We start from the raw sequence: 18178 nt of genomic DNA, 5'->3' as shown, positions 1-18178 counted from the left end.
CATCCTGGCTTGCATAAGAAACAGTGTGACCAGCAAGGCTAGGGAGGTGATCGTCCCCCTGTACTCGGCTCTGGTGAGGCCGCACCTCGAGTACTGTGTTCAGTTTTGGGCCCTTCGCTACAAGACGGACGTGGAGGTGCTCAAGCAAGCCCAGAGAAGGGCGACGAAGCTGGTGAGGAGTCTGGAGAACAAGTCCTACGAGGAGCGGCTGAGGGAGCTGGGATTGTTCAGCCTGGAGAAAAGGAGGCTCAGGGGCGACCTTATCGCTCTCTATGGGTACCTCAAGGGAGGCTGTAGCGAGGTGGGGGTTGGTCTGTTCTCCCACGTGCCGGGTGACAGGACGAGGGGGAATGGGCTAAAGTTGTGCCAGGGGAGTTTTAGGTTGGATCTTAGGAAGAACTTCTTTACCGAAAGGGTTGTTAGGCATTGGAATGGGCTGCCCAGGGAAGTGGTGGAGTCACCATCCCTGGAAGTCTTTAAAAGACGTTTAGATGTAGAGCTGAGGGATATGTTTTAGTGGAGGACTGGTTAGTGTTAGGTCAGAGATTGGACTCTGTGATCTTGGAGGTCGCTTCCAACCTAGACGATTCTGTGATATTCACTCTGTGATCTGCTAATGTTCGTACATGAGTGGGATGAGGCAAGATTGTGTATGGAACATTTGTCAGACTTTTCCAGTGTGTCTTACATTTTTTTTGGTAAAGAGGAAGAAAGAAAAAGTATACACCTCAGGGATTCATGTTCAGTTGGACTGAATTCAGGATGAAGACAGGTGAAAATTCAGTATTCAAGCCTCTTTGACTAGCTGTGGCCAAGATGTCACATGTAGGGGTGGCTGTCTTACATTCAGGATCCTGACTCCCTGTGTTACAAAGACCTGTGCTAGTGTATTCTAGAGCACTGTGCATTTCAGGCAATACACTTTTTTTCATTTGTTTTTTTTTTTTTTTTGTTAGACGACATAGCAATCACAAGAAAAGTAGCACTTCACCTTTTAATTCAGTGGGAGAAGTTGTACACAATGTACTTATTTGCTGCTTTACAGATTTCATCATATTCTATTTGTATTCTCTTGAGTCAAATAAAAACTTTTGCCATGGCAAATCCTATTTTTTACAATTCTGTAACTATTTTAACAGCAAACAGGTTTAAGGAAGGATTATGTTTTTAGTGTGGAAATGTATGCATATTGATTTTTATTTTTTTTTTTTACAGAGTGAGATTATATTGATATTAATTTTGCAAAGCTGCCATAGGGCAGAGAGAAAGCATAGGCAAATTCAGTAGCAGTAGAAATTCACAAGAAGTTGTGAGGTGTCAAAGATTGGTCTTAGTTATAATTACTGCTTCTATTATAGTCATATAGCTTTGACAATTACAGATATTCCAGATACAAAGTGAGGTATCACTTCTGTAAGAATAAATGAAAACATCCAGTGTGGGAGGAGCAGCTTTTTCTTAGTTCAAAAATGCTTTTCCACAATTGAGAACTGTTCTTAATAGAAAGACATTTTTAACCATGAAGCAAATTCTATAAGTCTTTCTGTGATAAGAATTTAGTAATTACGCTGCAGAAGGAGATGGCTTCTCAGATAAATCTAAGTATTCAATGTATAAAAATGGTACTGACTTGGAGTACAAAACAGATACAGAAAAAATGTCTTAGTGCTACTTAAGATTCTGGTCCTGAATATTTTTGAAAGAAACAATTTATTAATCATCAGTAGTATGTAGGCCTTCGCCTTCCCATATTATTTGCAGACCAATATACTGAATCAGTTAGTGGAACATTCTGAAATACTGAATTTTGAGAACAACAACAACAACAAAGGATAGTGTATAACAAAGTATTTTAGTTTATTTCAGTATTTTAAAATTGTAGTTACAGTACTTTACAGCAGGGTTCACTTTCCTATTTCTACATATCTAAATATAAATATGAATCTGGAAGGAAGTACTGTAGAAGGGCTGTTTATTGTGTGGATTAGGAATAATTTGTAATGTTTCTCTGTACATGAATTATTTTCTTAAATTCTCATCTGCTTAACTTCTCTTTGTATGATCATATCCCTTATACCAGATTATATGGGCTCCCTCTGGTGGCCAATTTCTGATACCTGAAGTCTTGATGTACCGCAACAAGTAGAGTTTAACACACATCTTCTCTAGTACAAATAAAATTTATTTCGAGCAGTAATGCTTTATGAGTTTTCTAAACCTTATTTATGGACTTCCTTACTTTAAAGCTTTTTTTAACTGCTACCTAAATAACCTACCTCTTGAGCTTTATCTCCTAATTCTTATGGAATTTACTTCAAGTATATTTTTAAAAGATATACAATATTTGAAGAAATTCTATTCATAGTTTTTCATACTCTCTTTCACTGGAAAAAAAAAAGCCATGTATATTAAGTTGCAATTATTTTAATTCAAACTGAAAGAAAAATCACTTAAACGTAAAACCTTGAAAAACAGAAAAAGAGATGGCAGGACCCTTCAATATACAGTCGCACTCCAGGTCAGAGTTTAATACATTCTCTGAACTATTTTCTAAAGTTTATTTGGTCCTGCTGTTAGGTTGAATAGTGGGTTAGGTACTGTCAGCTGAAAGATGCTTCTGTTGTGCAACATTGATCAAAACCATTGTTGTCCACTTCAGATGCATCTGCTTTCCATTTGTGATGGGTTGCTGCTCTGTGTTCCTTGGAAAAATCATTTATAGCGTAGCAGAAAACGTCTACTTTTCTTCCACCCAAAGTAGATGTTAAATCTATAGCTGAGATGATATAAATTCCAGATTATCAATGAGTTTTTGTCTTATTTACTTAATCTTCTAATCGTCTATAAAAATCTGGTTTGTTCCATTATGAAAAGTTGATGCATGAAACAGAAACTGTTAGGAAGTATGAGCTCATGTTCTTCCAAGATCTTATGCCTGAAATTGGCAGGATAATATATACTGTGTGTAAAGATAGTTGTGAGTGCCAGTAGCCAGCTGTAGCTGGTCATGAATGATTTTCAGTTTTTTACAGTGTTCTCCTAAGTCTGTGTGTGTCTGTCCCTCTATTAGTTTTAGCCCACTACAGAAGCTAGCTTTGAAGGCCAAATGAGAAGACTCAGCTGTGCTACATTGTCCAAAAACACACAAACAATAGCCAAATTTAGACTATTTGTTTTCATTAATTTGTTCTGATGTCCCTTGTTAGTGGTTGTTGGTAATTTATTAAGTTGTTGCTCTTATTTTTTCAATTTTCTTAAAAATTTAATAAAGACAAAAGCAACAAAAAAACAACAACATTGTAATACAGACAACAATGGAGAGACAAAATCCTTTCTGGCTCCATAACGCTCCAATTAAACAATTATCCGCAGATGGCAATTGCTACATATACTGTGCCATTGTTGAATGTGGAACTGGGGGTCAGTTTTTTCCTACTATTAAAAAAAAATAAAATCATTATTTTTGTGCTAGCTTGATCCATCTGCACAATCAGAATGAGACAGAACATGATTTTCACTGTGACCCTACATCCTTACCCTTGCAAGCAAATGAAACGTGAGGAAGGGGAGTCAGCTACGTACACATTGTCTTCTAACTGTACCAGTCACACATCTAGAATTTAGGCTGTTGAAAACAAAAGTACTTAAAAATACTTCTTGTATCCTTTCACATACTGTTCTCCCAATAAACTTGACCTTTAGAGAGGCTACAAGTCTGCTTTTGTTAAAGCGTTGTAAAGTGAGTGTCAGCAATCCACAGGCTCTTTCTACAGAAATAGTTGAGCTTGTCAGTTGTCCACAATTGCTGGTGATCAGCTGTCACTAGCTCTTGCACAGTGACATAGCTGTACATATAGCATAACATTTTAATTTGTCCTTGTCGTTTTAGATACTGGGAATAACAGTCTATGTCCTTTTAATTGAATGATGCTTCCATATATACCAGGATTCAGAAAGCAACAGATGTATTGTCTTTACTCCTTTTCCTTCTTTTAACAGTCCCAGAAAATGACAATTCAGTCAATAATTAATCAGCAATGCTGATAAATAAATGTTTGGTCTGGGGCTTTTTAGAGCTGATGAAACCTATTTTTCTTTATTTGCCAATGCAGGAAAAAAATGGTCTCAAGGCTCCTGGTAAGTCCAATTATCAGGAAGTATAAGGTCATGGATATCAAATGCATGCATAAATTCAGAATTGTTATTTATTAATCATTTTGAAATTCAGCTCTCTGGGAAGGCTGTGAAGTAGTCTAGACTGACTTAAAACAGCTATAATATCAAGACCTTCAATGCCTCATAAGGCAGAGCATATCAGAAAAATATATTCCAGTGTCCTCAATGTGCTGATGATCCTTGTCTGCTCTGAGGCAACACATCTGGGAGCTCTGTTTCTGGAATGCTAGCATTTGAAGCCTTATTTTGAAGCCTTAAAAATGATTTATTTAAGCGTGACATTCCTGCTGAAAGCAGTATGGAAATTTCACAGGCTGCAAAACTGTTGACAAACCATTATGTTTACTATTTGGATGGCAATCAAAGCAGTTTAATCTGGATTCCTTACAAGCTCATTAATGCTGCCGGCATTGCCTGTTACCAGAATTGTAAGGCATCAAAGCTTCAATTTAGTAAACATTTAAAAAACAAATTTTACCTAGGCTTTAATTCAACTGAGTACTGATTCAATTAACTCAACTGAATTGTTGTACGTGTGATTAGAGTAATGTTTTATGTGGCTGGCTGTTGGCTCTGGTGAGTTGGTGCAAAGTTGAGGTGCGAATTTATGAGATGTTGTTTGGCCTTTGCTAATTGTTATGTGGTCATTTTAGACCTAAATGTCCATGGAGCACTACTTACGTGCTTTTCCCAAAGTGAATGCAAGAGCATTAATGTGAGCTGCACCACAGCTGTGAAGCTAGTCCTAAGTAACCAGTGTAGTGTGAATGCACAGTAGTGCTTCCTCTTTGTTAACATTACTATTTAAGTTACTATGTTGTGTAAGACTATATACTTTCTATCATAAGAAGAAATGAACAAGGTGTATAGGGTAATGTAGACCAAAAAAAAAATGTGTTTGGAACAACTGTTTTATGTCTATGAAAATTCAGAATGAAGTTAAGTCCTTTCCCAGAGATTGAGAGGCAAAACAAGGGTCATGGAATATTGAAGCTTGCTTTGATTAAGGCTGCTAGCTTTTCATGTATTTGAATAATAAACTCTGCTTTGAGGGAAAGACTTCAAACGGTGCTGGGTGTGGCAGGCATTGGTATTTTCCATGGGTTTGTTTGATAACATAATAGTTTGTAGGTTTTATAAAAAATACTTTTCTAGGAAGCTAAACAACAAAATAGGTGGAAGTAAACACTGAAAATGTCTAATACTAATTTTTGAACAGCTCTGCGTGACATCTTTAAGATTCTTTTCCACAAGGAATTATAACAAAGCAACTGTTTATTTACGTTCTTATAATTTTTTTTTTTATATTTTCTGTAAATATTGTGAATATTTTAATACTGCCAACACTTGTGAATAGATGCATCAATAGCCAGAAGTGTCTCAGTTTTTCAAAGCCTGTGCCCATACATAATTCTGTACAGAAGGCTGACTGAGGAAGGAGTTTAGTTTATCAACAATGACAGTGCCCAAGGGATTCACAATAGTATTCTCTGTAAAGGAAGACAGTCCCTTCATGCATCCTAGTTCCTATCCTAGGTCTCTGTTAGATTTTGCCTGCAAAAATTAGGTCCTGTCATAGATAACAAACCTGCCAAAACTGCCGTAGACTTCAGGAAATCTTATCTGCCAGCATAGATTTTAAATAATTAAATATATCTAACTTGCAAATTTGATTTAAACAAAGAGAATAAATTATTATTTGTAACGGTCTGGAGAGTTAAAACTACAGGTTTTGCTGTGAAAATCTCTTAGTGCCTGTGGACGACTGGTAGCATTGTACTGGATTTGTCAGCCAACTGGAAATTTAACGTTATTTGGCAGGTTGGGCTACAAATGTGGTGCCTTGAGGAAGCTAATTAAGCTTTTCATTTTAGAGTGATTGTGTTTTAAGTAGTAGAAAGAACAATTCATATTAATAACAAAAATTATTCTTGGTGTGGTATCTTTCTTGAATGTATTACGTTCACAGACACACACATTCAGAAGTCCACATCTGAATTTAAAAGGTGAGTGATCCTTTCCTGGTGTGTGAAAAATTTGGGTTCATTCCATCAGAGAAAGAAAAGTCCAATTCTTCTGAAATACTTAGGGAAATCAAGAGCTGCCTGTGATAACTAGGAAGAAAATCTGTAAAAGACCAACCACAAGATTAGCTGAAAAAGAAAACAGTAGAACAGCAGGAAACCAACTTCAATGGTTTGTCAAAAAAGCAACAACAAAAAAAAACACACACCTAAGAAATAGTTGAACAGCAGTAAAAGTTTATGTAAAGATAACCTTTAGAAATGCATGTGCCATGCCATCTGGAACCATGCCCTTGTTGTTTTTTCAGATTCATTACAGTTCTGCAGTATATTAGTACAATTTCTTCTACAGAGCTAGCTAAAACACTGAAATGTAGCGTAAATATATTTTAAAAAAGTGGGAAAAGGGAAAAATGAAAAATACCACAGAAACTTTTAAACAACTGTAGATGCAACAGAAAAAGAAGCTTTGACTCCCTTAGAAGTACTGTCAGTTTTTCTTAGATTTGCCTGCCTCAAACAAACAAAAAACAACAACAAAATAAAACTGCTGCAGACTAAGGCAAGTAATTATTACAGGTTGTGGAAGCAAAGAAATGTCAATTTCAGTAATTTAAATACTGATTAGGTAATAAACTCCTCAGAAAATGAAGTAATTTGCAGGATAGGTACTACTACAATAATAATATTTATGAAGAGCTTTTAAACACCTGAGTATAGAAATAGCATCATGAGGCATGTTTTGTACTAATATAGCAAATGAGACCTGTAATTTATTTATATAAACAGTATAACATATGAAATTAATGCTGGAGGAAGGGGGTAATTGTTTAAGACATTTTTCTTCTAAGGTAGAAAATGTTCTGTGGACGCAGTAAACATTAAATGGCCTTTTCAAACATGAAATTTTCACAAGAAGCACAATTGGAAGTATATTCTCTCTTTTTTCTTTTATTTTCTTTCAGCAGGTACAGCTTAGCAAAAACAAACTGAAATGTGGAAAGATTTGGAAACCTTATAAACATCTATGCTGTAGTTCATTCTTACTAAACTAACATTAGAGAAAAGCAACATCTTGAATCTTGTAATTTAAGTTATTGAGAAAAAATATGGTTTCCCACTAGGGAAGCAAATAGAGGAGTCTCAAGTAGGATATTTGATCATGAACTTTACCTTTCTAATAAAATTAAAATAAATCCTAAGCATACAGTCTTCACGCACTTGTCTAACATACAAACTTACACAGTTTACACACTAAATAGTATGCGGTCATGTTTCTAGTAGACAATTATTGGACAATATTTGACAAGTCTAATAGACCATTAATTATTTCTCGTAATTTCATTGACAGTAATACTACAGCATGGAAGTGCTTTATACCAGAACAAGCTATCATTGGACATTTTTTGCAGTGAATTGATTGAGTGAACTAGATCTGTGTATTATACCCTTTCTTGATCGAGAATATCATTTATGATTTGGAAATGAATTCTCAGTTAATATACCTTTGACCTCCTGGGTCCATGGTGGTTGTCAGAAAGTGCAGAATCTCATCCCCTTTTTCTTCAGTATCTTTCGATTTTCTTCCTAATTGCCATAAATCATCTTCCACATCCAGAAAGCCTTCTGCATGAGCAATTTCATTTTAAATAATCGATACTGATTTTTCTGCATTTTGGCATTGCAAGGTGCAGGGGGGCACCTGTTGCTTGAATAGCTGTACAGATATTTGCCATCTTGTTTAGCTACCAAACTAGATTCATATGTGCAAAATTATCAAATGCTACAAAAATGGGAATTTCTTGATGCTTTTTTACATATACATCTGTTTAACACATACACTTTTCTCTCTGCTGGTTGGTTTAAATGTCTCTTAGACTTGCATTCTTCATACCTAAGCCCAAGTTTAGCCATAACAATAAAACTTCAAATTCCTGTCTTATTAATGATGTTCATAATTTAAATTCTTCATGTAATGTTATGGATTTGTTTTGAAGACTTTTCTCTTATTAGTTGCCTAGTTTTGTGGGAAAGATGGTCTCTAAAAAAAACAGTGTAAGAAATGCTGTTACTAGCACTAAACTTCCTAAGCTTTGGGAATTTAGTTTCACACTGTGTTTCTCAGGTTTACTGTTGTAGCTGATACACTTTAGAGGATTGTGTAGTGCTACATCGTTTTTGATAGTCTGGTACAGGAAGATTAGATAGAAGTGGAAAATCAGGATCATGTCACAGACATTTGTCCCTTTGCAGCCACTGACTTTGAAACTGTCACATTTGCCTGATATTGCTTAGATGCTTTTAATGTCCAAAGAAGGATTTAAAAATAAACAAAAAATGGTATTATGCATATTTAGTTTCTTTAAACAGTGAGACATATTTCATAGTCAAACTTATGCTGAAAAAACAGACTAGGAAGAATTTAATTACAATTTTTTTGTGTGTTAGTAGCACTGGAAACTGTCACGGAGTAATCAGTAAATTCCCATTTTACAGTTAGGGTGGAAAGGTGATTAAGCGTCAATTGTTTTCTTCCTCGCCCTAACATCTGAATCTTCTGTACATGTAAATTGGATAGCACTATAAAAGTGCTACAAAACAAGAAAACATGTATTTCCCATGAAGATGTTTTTATGAAGATGTTTTTGTCTACCTGAAAAAACATTTTTCTGTCCGATTTCTTTGTTGTTGTTCCCTTTTTCTCCTCTCTTTTAGAAACAGGTCCTGGAAAAGGTTTTAACCTCCTAAGATTTCATCATGGATTTGAGTTCAGGACTTAGAAACCATACCCCTCTTGGCTTACAGGGATATTGTGCAACAGTTACAAAGAAGTGATTCTTTAAAGAAGAGGGATATTATTTAATGTACATACAATGCCTTGTGTTAAAAAACATCTTAGCTGACTTGACTCTAAGAAGAACACTACTTGAATGTGTCTATGCAATTTTTTCATCATTACGTACTTGCATGTTCTGCCTGCAACAGACGAGTCTTTCATCCTGCAGGCAGACAAAGCTGTGTGTTGCATATGCTTATTATTATAAACTAGGTGTTTGCAGTCCTGCCATTTTATTGTCCCGAGGCTTTGCTGCTTTCAACCAAATTTGATGCAAAATTAGAGGTTGCAAAGATTAGGTAAAAATGAGGATACAGGTAAAGAAGGACCCAAATATGTCCTGCAATATGTCCAGTAGCTAATACTGAGAGTCAGCAGGCAGCTGAGTATGTGTTTGTATGTTGGCCAGCTCGTGGAGAGTCTAAAACCTGCTATATCTCACATCCTGTTCGTTACCCAGCTGAAAAGAAAATATAAAATGAATTTAAATTGCAAAGTAAGAGAGTAGAAGAGGGTGAGAAAGAGTCTGGGAGTATCAAGAAAGGGACTTGGGAACATTGTATTCTGCAGATTGTTGTCTTAGCTGACGTTAATTTTGTCACTTATTTCTTGAATTTCATGAAACTGCTGAAATTTTCTGTGTTTGTTGTTTTCTGGTGTTGTAGGATAGTTGGATCTCAAACTTTGAACTGCTTTGAGTATGTGCTTAGTGCCTCCTGTTGAAAATTGTTGAGTTATCTGAGCAATAAAAATTAGTTTATTTATAACTGAAGATGTTTGTCACCTTAGAGAAAAAATGTACCCCTTTCTGCTGATCAACATCTTAATTGATGGTAATCGTTTTAAAACTATGAGGATAATGAAGGTTTTCTAGTTCGTTGTTGCTGTGTAAGCCACAGGGAAATCCTGCCCCTTGAGAGTAGCGTGCTTAGTGTACTTGTGGAGTTGTATACACAGTACCTGAAGTGCCTGAGATGAATGATGTTTCCTTTGATCCTGTGAATAGCGTGAGGGGCTAAAAGCACCGCAGCAGAATCAGGGTTAGAACAAATTGCTTGTTGAGTGGATGGAGGCAAAGTTTGCTCTCCTTTTATGTTAATCTGTTCATCTAAAAAAGAAGTCATTTGGAAGTGCTACTGCTGTTGCTACTGATAAGCACAGTCGTCTATGCTGGCATTGTCACCTCTATCTTTTCAATTTTTTTAGCTGAAGTACTATCACCATACTATAGTTTTGTTTTTGTTTTTTCAAAATGAGCATTGAAAAAGAGGATTCAGTCAAGTCTCAAGCATCTCTAGAAAGCTAGGCTGATACATAAGCCTGATTATGTAAAAAAAAAAAAAAAAAAAAGCTAGTCAGAAATTGGGTGATTATTTTAGTGGAACTGTATAAAAATTATTTGTAGAATTAGGTTTAAGGATACAGCTTTATCACAATTTCAGTATTTTCTCACAGTCAGGCTTACATTCAGGTCAGTTATTGTATTTTATGTCCCTTATCCTCTTTAGTGAGATAGAGCTGACCAAACCCATGAACTAATGTTTGTTTGAGACAGTCTGGTACTAATACGATTAATATACACAGATACATTATTTACCTCAAAGACTAATGCATCTTTATAATGCATTCTTACAAATAAACTATGTTTGATTTTTTGTTTGTTTGTTTTTTCCAATTCTAGATCAGAAATCCTTTTCCATGGAAAAATAAAATAAAATAAAAAAGATAAGCAATAGAAAATTGCTTATCTTTCTTGGACAGGCAATAAAAATGTGAAGTTGATGTTAGAAACAATTTTGGTTTCCTGGTTTCTAAATTTGATAGCTTGGATCAGGATCAGATGATGGCAAGAAAAAGATTGCTTATATGTTTGTGTACATACAAAATTGACCTTTGTGATACAGCTTAACATCTAAACACTAAAAGCAGTCATTTGTTTTGACAGCAGAATTAATTGAGGCTAAAACAGTCGAAATTCCACTTGTATCAAGCTGTTCATTAGGAATTGCTCTCTGGCTTTAGTGCTGTCAGAAAAATAACCTGTTCTGCTATGATTAAATAGCAGAATGATGGTCGGTCCACTGAATTTGAGAGAGAGGTTGAATAAACTTTCTACTGCGGAAACAATTCAGAAGTGACACGCTGCAAGGGGGGTCAGAATGTGCATTGATATCCAGCTGAGCTGTCAACTGGCACTGGGCCAGGCACGCAAAGCTTTGCCATTTGAAGCAGCATGTGAAGCATGTGCAGTTTAAAAAAATTGTCCTCCTTTCATGCATGATTTACTGTCAAATAGAAAAACTTTTGTTTTTATCAAAAACAAGAATATTGTTTGTTACTGTATATGTAACTACAAGTGCAGATTTACAGAGTATTTTTAAAAGCTTTTGGTTGAAAGAGATATGTTAATGTTTATATATGTGCGTGCGTTATGTAAACTGTTTCCTTTGAATAGAGGAAAGGTCAGAATATATATATATACTTTTTTTTTCTTTGAGTGACTGAGGATTTCCAGTTATTGGAAATTAAATGTAGTTAATAAAAATACATGTCTGGGTGGGAGAGCGTTTCTTTCTGTCATGTGTAGCCCCCTTAAACTAAAAAGGACCAAAAGCAGATACAAACGTAAAACAGTTGTTAGTTGATTTATTGACTTCTTGATTTGTTTGCTTTATTTATTTTTTTAGCTTGGCAGGATTTTCCAGTTCATTGGTATACTTACTGGGGGCTCTTTTCCAGAGAATGACATAATATTGTTTGCCTTCCTAGTGATAGTAGTTGGCTTTTTTACCTGACTTGTTTATTTAAGAATTCAAACAATAAAACTTTTTTTCCCTGTTATGCAAAGTGCAAATAATTTTGTTTGTCTGACCTTAGCAAAACCTTTATTTCCAGTCTCCCTGACCGTATACTATGGGTAGGTTTTATAACTGGTTTTCAAGGCCTTGACAAAGAACGTAACTGTCTTGAAGACTGTTGGTGTTACTTTGTACATAATTTTGCTAGCAGGCATAAGGGTTGTTATTTATAAACTCTCTTCTGTAGTTGCCTTGAGTATACTCTGAAAAAACTGTTCCCACAGACATAGGATAAATATGTAGTAGGTACTACATTAAAATTAACAGTGCAATTGTATCAGCATAGTTACATTTTCTTCATTCATCTTTGAATAAGATTAGTATCTCCTTATTGTTAGCCATCCACTTTGCTTTTTGGTGTTGTGGAAGTCCACATATATGCCTCCCATAACAAGAGAACTCTACCTATATTTTCTGAATAGTCTGGGATATGCGTCCTGAGCTACAGATTCACTGTTACTTTATTGATGCTAGTGTCACTCATTGTAAGCTATTAGATTAATTAAAATCAAAATTGTCAGTTTCTTCAAATTGCCATTTTCTGTTTTAGCAAACCAAAGCTTCCTCATTTTCAGGAACCATGAACGGACCCACTCGTGATTTATTTGCTTCAGTCTCTGGTCAAATAGCAGCCCTCTGCTTTCATGTGTCTGTAAAGCCATTGTCCATTTGCTTTTCCTTCCTGTCTGTATCTGTTCCTGCTGGTGCCATGCTGTGAGCTGCAGCAGCCTACTTTGGAAAGTGTTTTAGGGTGATGCTTGCTGGGAATGTGGATATACAATTAGAGGAGCTTACTAAATTTTGAGGCCCCCTTCCTTTGTAGGTGCTAAGTTCTCGTTAGCATCCTGCTAGCTAGGTATGTATCCTTAAGTGACTGAAATCCCACAAGATACTCATATTTCTTTCTGTTGTAAATGCTAACCTTCGTTTACACATTTTTTTGTTCTACCTAGGGTACATACAGTATCAAATAGTTTTTTAAGTTTAATGTACAAGTATTTCAGATATATAAATCATTGAGTTACCATTCCATAGCTCAAGGTAAGAACGAGCAGACCAGACTGCGAAGATATTAAGTGGAGCCTGAAACTATCCATCTGTAAACCAAAAGAACATGAATGCAAAGACTTTTGTAAAGGGCAGTCTCAGCTATGAATTTTTACTTACTCTGATAAGTGTCTTAAAACGTGTTTTTGATTTTCATAGTCCTGGTTTTGTTCTAATATTTGTTTTTATTCTTCTTATGTCCTTATTCTTTTTGTGTTCCGGTGAATGCTTGAGAATAGTCTCCCATCTGAATTCACATTAGTTTCTTGTCTTTCTGTGAGAAAAAGTACAAACGAAATCTCAATGCTTTGACTGTAGTACTGCAGATTATTGTCATTATTATTTCAGTGTGGTAACACTTTTCAGTGCTTTGGGCTACCATGTGGCTAGGACTCTAGAGATATCCATTAAAATGTGTCCCTTCAGTCCCTGTCATCACCAATACCTGTTCAATGTGAAATGACTGCTTTTCTTTCTTCGGATGTTGTGATGGGCAAGTACAAGTACTTGCTTCAGAAATCTCAGAAGTTAGGTTGTGCAGCATTTGTTTCTGTAGACAAAGTATAAGTGCCATTAAGTTAATCGTGCAGGTTTTGAGCTGAAATCTTTGTTGGAGTTAACCTTCTGTCTGCACAGCAGTAGCTGGGCACAAGTCTGTTAAGAAAACTTCTTTCCTCCTTGTGAAGATGTAGTGCATGCACATCTCTGTGCAGCTGTTACAAAAGTTAGTGTGATAGCAATACACGAGTTTGCACGCTTTGATATACAGCTATCTATTACACCTATTTGGATATCTACATTATTGCCAACCCATTAGGAATTTTTGAGGATTTTCAAAAGATTAAGAAATTAGGAATTAGAAAGATAGAGGTTATGGTTGTTCAGGGAAGAAAGCTTTTTGATTTAGTGTGTGGGTTTTGTTTGTTTGTTTGTTTTCAGTGATAGCACGGGTGCTTTTGTTATCCAGAGGCAAAAAAAAATACAGTGGATAATGTAGTGGAACTTCTTAAGAAAGCTTCTGGTTGGCTGCATCTTGTAGTGGGAGATGATGTGGCAACAGTGCACACTTCTAGCTGAAAAACAGTATTATTACTTCTTTAGGCACAAAGCTCTCTGCCTGCAAGAAACTCTAGTTATTTTGCGGACTACCAAATGCTCATCACAGCTGTTCCATTTTCTAAATTGGCTCACCATACAGCACCACATAAAATATCTATTTCTGAAATGTTATTTTGGCTTTAAAATAACGCTCCTAGGGCTAAATGTGGTGTTCTTTACAGCGGGCATGTAGGGAACAGAACTGTTTTGGAGATCTGAAGTTACGGAATAAAACTCCAGAAAAATAAGAGCTACTACAAATTTCGTGCTGTTCTGCTAAAAAGTGCGCAATGTATGAATTTTACCCTTGCTTGCCTTAGCTACAAGTATATGATACACTGTGTCAGGAGAAGGTTACATACAAATTTTAGGGAAAAAAGAAAAAAAAAAGCAAACTTCTATGGAGTTTGGAGGAAAAGGATAGACTGTGAGTGAATATTTGTGATATTTGTGAACTTGTTAGTGACAGGCATAAGCATCTTAAATATCTCAGATTCCAAATGGTAAAGAGCCTTACAGAAATTTGAATTAAATGGAAAATGTAAGTTAGGATAAGAAGAAGCTTTAGAATTTTAACTGGTTCACAGAATTTTGTGTAAGAGAAAGCTGTTCTCATGATTTATCTTTCTTGTAGTATAGCAGCTAGCAGACAGAGAAAGGAAAAAGCATGTGGGGAGAAGGGTTTTCTGTATTAACTGCACATTTTGAGGAAGCATGAAGTTAGATAATTACAGTCTCTGATTATTCTTAACTAAGAGTTCTTAATTCTTAATATTCTTAAGAATGTTTCAGATTGTATTCTATAGACATATGAGGAAAGAATACCCTTTTGAAAGACTGTAAGCTCAGGGTGGTGGGGATAGGCCAGTTTGTGTTAATTCTAAATGAACATACTAATCTGTTCTTCACATCCGTGTGTGTTTCGGTACTAAGTAAGAGTGTTCATTTCTTGAAGTAAAGAGCTTACCAATCTGTAAATAAATAAATAAATAAATAAATAAATAAAAATCTTCCTTCAAAGACAAACATTAGGCAAGCGTGGTGGACAAAATAGAGAAACTTTGATGTGTTCATGTTTTCATGTTGATAAATCTTTTTTTTATGCTTGTGTTTGAAGTGAAAGATATCTGAAATAAGGATGAGTTTTACTGGAACCTTGAATATATATACATACATATATATATATATATATTAATCATTAGAGTAGAATTAGAAGTCTGGGAATCTGTGTTAGTAACTGGTAATGGTAAAGAGAAAGGATGGTATTCTGAAAAACCTTTAGTATTGTTTTATTCTAAAAATATGTTTAAGTCCCTGTTGTTTACAGTTTTTTCCTTCTGTTTTTGTTTTGGGGAAGAATGCTTGTGGTTGGTTTGGCTTTTGTTTTTTTCCTGGCTAAATGGAAATATGCATAGAAGCAAGAAATAGAAGCAGTTGAATCCCTAGCAAATTGATGAAAAATAGATTGTCTGAAGTGAAGTACTGAATAAGTAATGGATCTGTTCTTGAGCTTTTATGTCTTACAGTATTTTTTCTGAATTTTGTCCTCAATGTGTTTTGTACAATAGTGTTTAATTAACTAAAATAAAATGGTGAAATTGTTACAGGGATTTGACATTTCTCTGAATCAGTGTTTCTTCTTTTTTTTTTTTTTTTTTCTGTTTTTTCATTTTGTGAGATATCCAGATTTGCTGACTTTTGGAGCACAGTGACTTTGTTTTACAATGAATTTCAAGGAGAGCAAAGGAGAAATGATTGGAAGAGCAGTCTAAAATGTCAATATATTTACAATATATAGTAGAATGAGAGAACTGTTTGGAATTTGCATTTTATCTTGTTGTGGAATAATTAGACTTCCATTTAAGTTATTTAGCAATTGAAATTTAAAGGGTAGTTAAGACTGGCATTTGAAATTAGTCTTGATACTCTGCTCTCAAGAGCTTCATCTGGAGCCTAAGCAACTACATTATGATAAATGAGGTATCGATGTGTCCTAGTCCTAGATTCTCATGCTACTGCTGCTTTTACAAACACGTTTTTTGTTTTGTTTTGTTTTGTTTTAACCAGCAGGGAAAATATTGCAGACTGTGTCATTGCAATAAACATAAGTCATTACTTAGAATTCTTTTTTTTTAAATCCAATTCACTAGATATCTGCAAGATTTCAAATTATCTGGTAGCTTTTATCTAGTATGCCTAAAATAATTCAGTTTGTTTAACATTACCTAGGATGGAGCTACATAATCAGTTTCTCATTTATATTTTTATCTTTTTGTTTGACATAAGTGTAACTTTTTTTCATTTGCAATTTTGAGAAATGCCATCAAAATGTGGTGTTTATGTTGAACACAGTTTTACACTTCAAGAGTTAATATACATTTTAAGGGTTACTTTACAAATATAACCATTTGAGGTAATTAACTGAGTAAATCAAATGCAAATTAATCCCAGTTGTGTAATTCACAATATTAATTCACAGCTAAATTATTTTTTTCTTTTGTTGTGGCATCTCTAATTGCAGTACAGTAATTTGCTATGTTGTACTGCTTAAAAAAAAAAAAAAAAAAAAAAAACTGAAGCCTGTAGTCATCTTTCTTGTATATACGATCTGTTTATATCAACTAGTTACTTTAAGACTAAGGGTATCACATTCATTTTGAAGTGAGTGTAAGTGAGAATGATGGAAAATGCTCGCAAGCACACCTTTTATTTTATGTGAAAACACACTGAAAATTACAGTACTCTTGGTTTTATGGTAGATGTTCCAAAACAATCTTGATTTCATAATAAAGATAAATAAATTAGAGTATTTACTAGCACATATGCTTTGGGGCAGAAGTGAAAATTGTTCTGTATTTTAAGTTTCCACAATCTCTTTACTTCTAGTTGCTTGTAATTGAAATTTGCAAGATCTCAGTCTCATTTGCAGCAGATGAGTAAGCCCCAAAAAAGAGTATGAGGAAAAAAAAATAGCAATCTTACAGAATTGGGAACGGTGTTGTTTTTTTTTTTTTTTTCTCTGTATTTATAATGAGTGTATATGTGAACTTCTTAAAATGGCTCATAGTGGGGCTAAACAAGCTCTAGACTTAGACAGATTGAAGAGGGTTAGCTTTACCCTTTGCAATAATACCTGACTGCTACCTTGTGTCAGCTCTAATGAGAAGTCACAATAATGAATTTATTTAGATACTACACTTAAACAGTGCTCACACATCACTTTTCACTGTCTAGGTAATTAGCTATGAAGAAGAAACAGGAACTAAAAATACAGTCAGGAAAGGTGTGAATCTCAAAATTAGACTTACAGCTATACTTTTTGGTTTTCAATTTTTTTTACATAGTTCATTTCTCATTAAAAAAAGGTAAGCCTAAAACTTTACACTAATGCTATATTAGAGATACAGTTTTGAATGAGAAAAGGAAACAGAATAGTTTCATGTGGCTCTAAGAGCACAGGCAGTCAACCTGTATTCAGGCAGTGTGCACTAAAATTTTAATTTTTCACTATGAAAAAGTGAAAATATTTAATGATTTGCTGTATATGTATGATTTTACCATCTGTTTGACCGTTGACAGAGCAACCGTGGTTTTCCTTTACCATTTAAAGTCATAATTATGATTATCTAGTAAATGATTATCTAGTAATTTCAAGAAATATTAATAGTGGCTAAAGTGTTTGACCCTCATTTGAAGTTACATTTAAGCTAATGTTTATCTTCATTGCTATTTCTTTGAGGTCCTATTGAATTTGAAGAATGTAATACATCCAGTGCTGTTGAAGGTGAGTTATTGTAGTGTAGTTACTTATATGACAGTTCAGTGGATAGCACCTGGAACTCTTGATTAGTGAATTGTATTCAGCTTTTGAATTTATATAACTTGAAAGTATTCCAATCAACTAAGAAACAGTTGTTCTTTTAAGAAACAAACATAGAAGAAAGTACGACCTACAACACTTTTTGAACTAATGCATTATGTCAGAGAATTTTAATGTTTCTTATGAATGTACTTTGGCTAAGACCTAGTCTTTGCAGAGGTTTGGATTTGGTTCACTTACAACTGTGTAACTCCATTAACAAGTGTCAAAATATGGCCCAGGCTCTTCCCATTGTTGTCATGTTAGTTGTACCAATTTT

General features: G+C 34.8%; 1 protein-coding gene across 6 annotated transcripts in view; it reads left to right on the top strand.

The window, feature by feature from the left end:
- The window catches only part of FCHO2 (FCH and mu domain containing endocytic adaptor 2), a 91740-nt gene that overhangs the window by 29296 nt on the left and 44266 nt on the right, over nucleotides 1-18178 (top strand). For all 6 annotated transcript variants that reach the window (XM_084504136.1, XM_084504133.1, XM_084504135.1 and 3 more), the window contains exon 9: nucleotides 17779-17823. In XM_084504136.1, the coding sequence (XP_084360262.1) occupies nucleotides 17779-17823 (45 nt within the window). The remainder of the gene's footprint in view (nucleotides 1-17778; nucleotides 17824-18178) is intronic.

This window comes from Aythya ferina (genome assembly GCF_964211825.1).
Source record: "Aythya ferina genome assembly, chromosome: Z".
Taxonomy (NCBI): domain Eukaryota; kingdom Metazoa; phylum Chordata; class Aves; order Anseriformes; family Anatidae; genus Aythya; species Aythya ferina.
The sequence above is the reverse complement of the archived record's forward strand: the minus strand, read 5'-3'. Positions and strand labels throughout refer to the sequence as shown.